The 4095-nt window shown below is 37.9% G+C and overlaps 1 protein-coding gene and 1 non-coding gene across 2 annotated transcripts; both read left to right on the forward strand.

Moving 5' to 3' along the window:
* The first annotated feature begins 414 nt into the window (after positions 1 to 414).
* Positions 415 to 3333, forward strand: LOC130507236 (uncharacterized). The gene is made up of 8 exons (XM_057001950.1): positions 415 to 673; positions 1036 to 1205; positions 1320 to 1382; positions 1654 to 1720; positions 1805 to 1905; positions 2091 to 2135; positions 2212 to 2691; positions 2905 to 3333. The coding sequence occupies exons 2-8, from the start codon at positions 1077 to 1079 to the stop codon at positions 3073 to 3075; spliced, it is 1056 nt and encodes a 351-aa protein (XP_056857930.1). The 5' UTR covers positions 415 to 673; positions 1036 to 1076; the 3' UTR covers positions 3076 to 3333.
* Positions 3334 to 3445: 112 nt separating this feature from the next.
* On the forward strand, positions 3446 to 3517 carry TRNAT-UGU (transfer RNA threonine (anticodon UGU)). Its single transcript has one exon. It is a non-coding gene; the product is annotated as a tRNA-Thr (tRNA).
* Positions 3518 to 4095: the final 578 nt, after the last annotated feature.

Genomic DNA, 4095 nt, shown 5'->3' on the forward strand with positions numbered 1-4095 from the left:
AAAATATATATCACAATATATTAATTATTATAATTTATGAATAATAAATTATATATTATTTATTATTACAATATTATAATTATCTAGGCGGTTTAAAGAGTAATCGCCATGGTCCTGTAAACGCCTAGCGCATAAGCGCCGCTTAGACGGCCGCCTAGACCGCTTTTTAGAACACCTATAAAAGTAGATTAAACATATATAAAGTATATGAATAAGTCAGCAAAACATAAACCAAATTGAAAATTTTGTATTTTCAACATTTCTGTTAATCTTTTTTCAACTTTGTAAATCGAGAGTTTATTTAGCCCATGTAAATGAGGGCCTTTTATGACCCATATTCATGGCCCTTTAATCAAAGAGAGATATCACAAACCAGACCATGAACTGTATGAACAACCAAAAGAATGTGGTCAGGACAGATATTACAAAAGCGGACCAGCTTGGTGGGAACAGAAGCTTCGATGATTAGTTGGCCAAAACTCCCTCTTTACTTTCTTAGATTTTTTTATTTGTAATAAAGATTTTTATTTTATTACTTTAAACGTGTAAGAGGGAGATCTTTTCTCTGAAATTTCAACCTCGTCTCTGATTGATCCTTAAATCTTCGCCTTGTTAGAGAAGAATCTCATCTTTCTTCTTGTCAACAACTCCTCCACCGGTCGCCTTGTTTCTTGTAAGTAACTCACATAGATCATGTAGTAAGTAATTCGCTTAGAAATGAAATTGAATCGAAATTCTTACTTTATTTGGAAAATCCTGGCTATAAGAAGTCATGTCCATTGTTTTTTTTACATTGATGGTTTCTTGTTTCGATTATGATCCTTGTTGGTTAGTTTAGTAGTAAGGATGTGGAATTGAAGAGTCACCGTAGATCTTGCAGTATTGAATCTGTAAAGTTTTTGACTTGTGTCTGTTCTTCGCATATATATATTCAAAGTTGCAGTCTATGGTTTTGGGGTTTTAAGGTTTTATAGTTGAAAGAGGTTCAGAGTGGCATTTCCATCTCTAAAGGTTAGATCTTTTTGATCATTTTAGATTTTTGCTACCATTGGAGAGAGCTCAGAAGGCTATAAAGTATGCGCGCACCATCTTTGCTTGCGCAATGCTGGCCCGGTTTGATGCCTCAGGATTGTAGTGGTGTGTCTGCACTATCTGAGAAGGATTTGCAGCTTCCATCACCAGCTGTTGAGATCATACCTTCTAAGGTTGTTTGCTCTTTGTTGTTCTATCATCATTACCATTATAAGATGTTCCATTTTATGTATGGAGTAGAATTGTTTATACCTTGCAGTTCTGAATCTCTTTATTTGTTTTTGTAGACAGCAACTCATCACAGGTATTCAGGGGAGAATCTAGATGTGCTCGGTTTACAAATTTTCAAGGTAACTATTGATAAAGACAGTTAACAGCTAGTTCTAAGCTTTATTATGTGTGATATATGTTAGAACTTAGTATGTCAAGAAGAGTCCATTTAAATATTATCATCAAAAAGTATAAAACTATTAATTCATGTTCGTAAGCTTTATTTTGTTGCTTTGACCGTGGAACTTGTGTGTTTGCTTCATTACTCAGAAAGACCATGTCACACTTCTCTGCAACGTATAGAGTGAATCCAAAATCTTTGCATTGAAAACAATCATCAATTTCTTGCAGGGAAAAGTAAGTGTTGCTGATATGATCGGCCTCTCTAGCTCAGAAACTGCTCCCCCAAAATATGAAGGTATGCGCTTCAGATTCACTTGCATCTGATCGTTCTCATTATGTTAAACTGAATCATTTTTTTTTTTTTTNTTATATTGTCTAGGTTCTATGAAAAGTTGGGAAAGTGCTATTGTTCTTGTTGATGTACTTAAAAACGAGATCCGTGATGGACAGCTTAGCTTCAGGGGCAAAAGGGTCCTCGAGGTAACAACCAATGCTAATGACACACTAAACGTTTCCTTAAATACTTCAATATCCTGCAATGAACAACAAAACCTTTTAGTTCCATTAGGTGGCTAAGACCGTCTTAGCCGCAAAAACTTCACCAGTTCCTTGTATTCTAACGCCACACACCTCTTTTTATTTATTTTGTATGACGACATGAGCAGCTAGGTTGCAACTATGGAGTTCCTGGGATATTTGCCTGCTTGAAGGTAAGTAAAACTACATTAGAAGATGGCTGGTACTGTCCCATTTCTCATAATCTAATCTCTTTTGCTTGTTTTAAAGGGTGCTTCCTCAGTCCACTTTCAAGACCTCAATGCTGAAACATTAAGATGCACAACCATCCCAAACGTTCTTGCAAACCTTGACCAAGCTCGGGACAGGCAAAGCCGTCAGCCAGAAGTCCTTCTCACACCATCAAGACAAGCCGTCTCTGCATCTGTCCGCTTCTTTGCTGGAGAATGGGAAGAGCTCCCGACCGTTTTATCCATCATAAGAACCGATGTCCTTGAACCAGCTAACCCGGGAATGAACCTGAGTTTCTCAGAGGAAGACTTCATGGACGGATGTAGCAGCCAAGATGGGAGCATTACAGGACAGCCAGATTTCTCCTCGAGGAGATCAAGGAAGCTCTCTGGAAGCAGGGCGTGGGAACGAGCAAATGAGACTGAGCAAGGTGGAGAATGTGGGTATGATGTTATACTAATGACTGAGATCCCTTACTCGGTTACTTCTCTGAAGAAACTATATTCTCTCATTAAGAAGGTTGGTTCTTGATCCTTTTCTCTCTAGTTCTTGAATATGTGGTTGCTGTATCCTTGTTATACTGATGGTGTCTGATCATTCTCTCTCTAGTTCTGTAATAGTTCTCTCCTTGTTATAGTGATGGTTTCTGATCATTCTCTCTCTAGTTCTTGTATAGGTGGTTGTCTCCTTGTTATAGTGATGGTTTTCTTGTCTTTTTGTGTGTGGAAACAGTGCCTGAGACCACCTTATGGTGTGGTGTATTTGGCGGCAAAGAAGCAGTATGTGGGATTCAACAGTGGAGCGAGACATCTGAGGAACTTGGTGGATGAGGAAACTATCTTAGGAGCTCATTTGATTAAGGAAACTACAGACAGAGATGTGTGGAAGTTCTTCCTCAAGTAAGTGTAGAAGAACTCACTCATGAGTCATGACCAGATACTCCGCAGCTGCATCAGTTGAAAAGAATTCACCAAATACAAGAAAACTTTTTTCTTATTGGATAATGTAATGCAATATATCATGTTATTTGACCTTTTTTTATTGTGGAGTCAAATATTAGATCAAAGTTGGCTAGTAATTTTACTTGACTGTTCTATTTGTGAACTAACTCAATTTCATTTGTATATAGAAATGAACATTGCTGCAAATGTTCTTTTTTTATTTCTTTTGGTAAAATATCTTTTTAGTTTAGCTTAGTTCTGAGTTATGGTATCTGACTTCTTTCTTATCTCATTTTATGAACTTATTTGTAAGCAGAAACGTATAATCAAAAGCCCGTATAGCTCAGTGGTAGAGCGTCAGTCTTGTAAACTGAAGGTCCGTAGTTCGATCCTGCGTGTGGGCACTTTTTGTAAATTATTTTTTTCTTTAACTTTTTCAGACTGGAGAGTAAGTAGCAAATAGTACAATCAAATCTTTATATATAAAAGAGTCTTTTAATCTCTCCTGCGGCATCCACGTAGGCGGACACGTCATTAATTCATTCGTTTGTATGCCGACACGTGTCCGCTTCCCTCATCCGCACCGTTTCATTAACTGTCGACTCTATTTGTTTTGGGCTTAATCTATTATTTTATGACGCTAGGGTTGACGCATAACATGGGCCTGCGAGAAGTTCATTTAGGCCCAATCCCCAAAACCCTTTCTCTACACATCGTCCTCTCGGCTTCCATGTTCTGTGATTTCTCTCCAAGGAAAAAATCATTGTAACGCATGCAATACTAAAGGTTCGCCATTATCGTTCACATTCATTCTAAACGCGTTTCCACCACATTTATTCCCCATCACCCTCTCTTTCAGCTTCTTCTCACTCATTCTCCTATAAATATTCTCTGTCGCCATGAATCTCAAAGAAGCTTTGCGCCTCTCCTCTCCATAAACGGCCAAAAAACTATCCAAACCATGACCGCCTCCCAATTATGG

Source organism: Raphanus sativus, unplaced genomic scaffold (genome assembly GCF_000801105.2).
Source record: "Raphanus sativus cultivar WK10039 unplaced genomic scaffold, ASM80110v3 Scaffold4205, whole genome shotgun sequence".
NCBI classification, from domain to species: domain Eukaryota; kingdom Viridiplantae; phylum Streptophyta; class Magnoliopsida; order Brassicales; family Brassicaceae; genus Raphanus; species Raphanus sativus.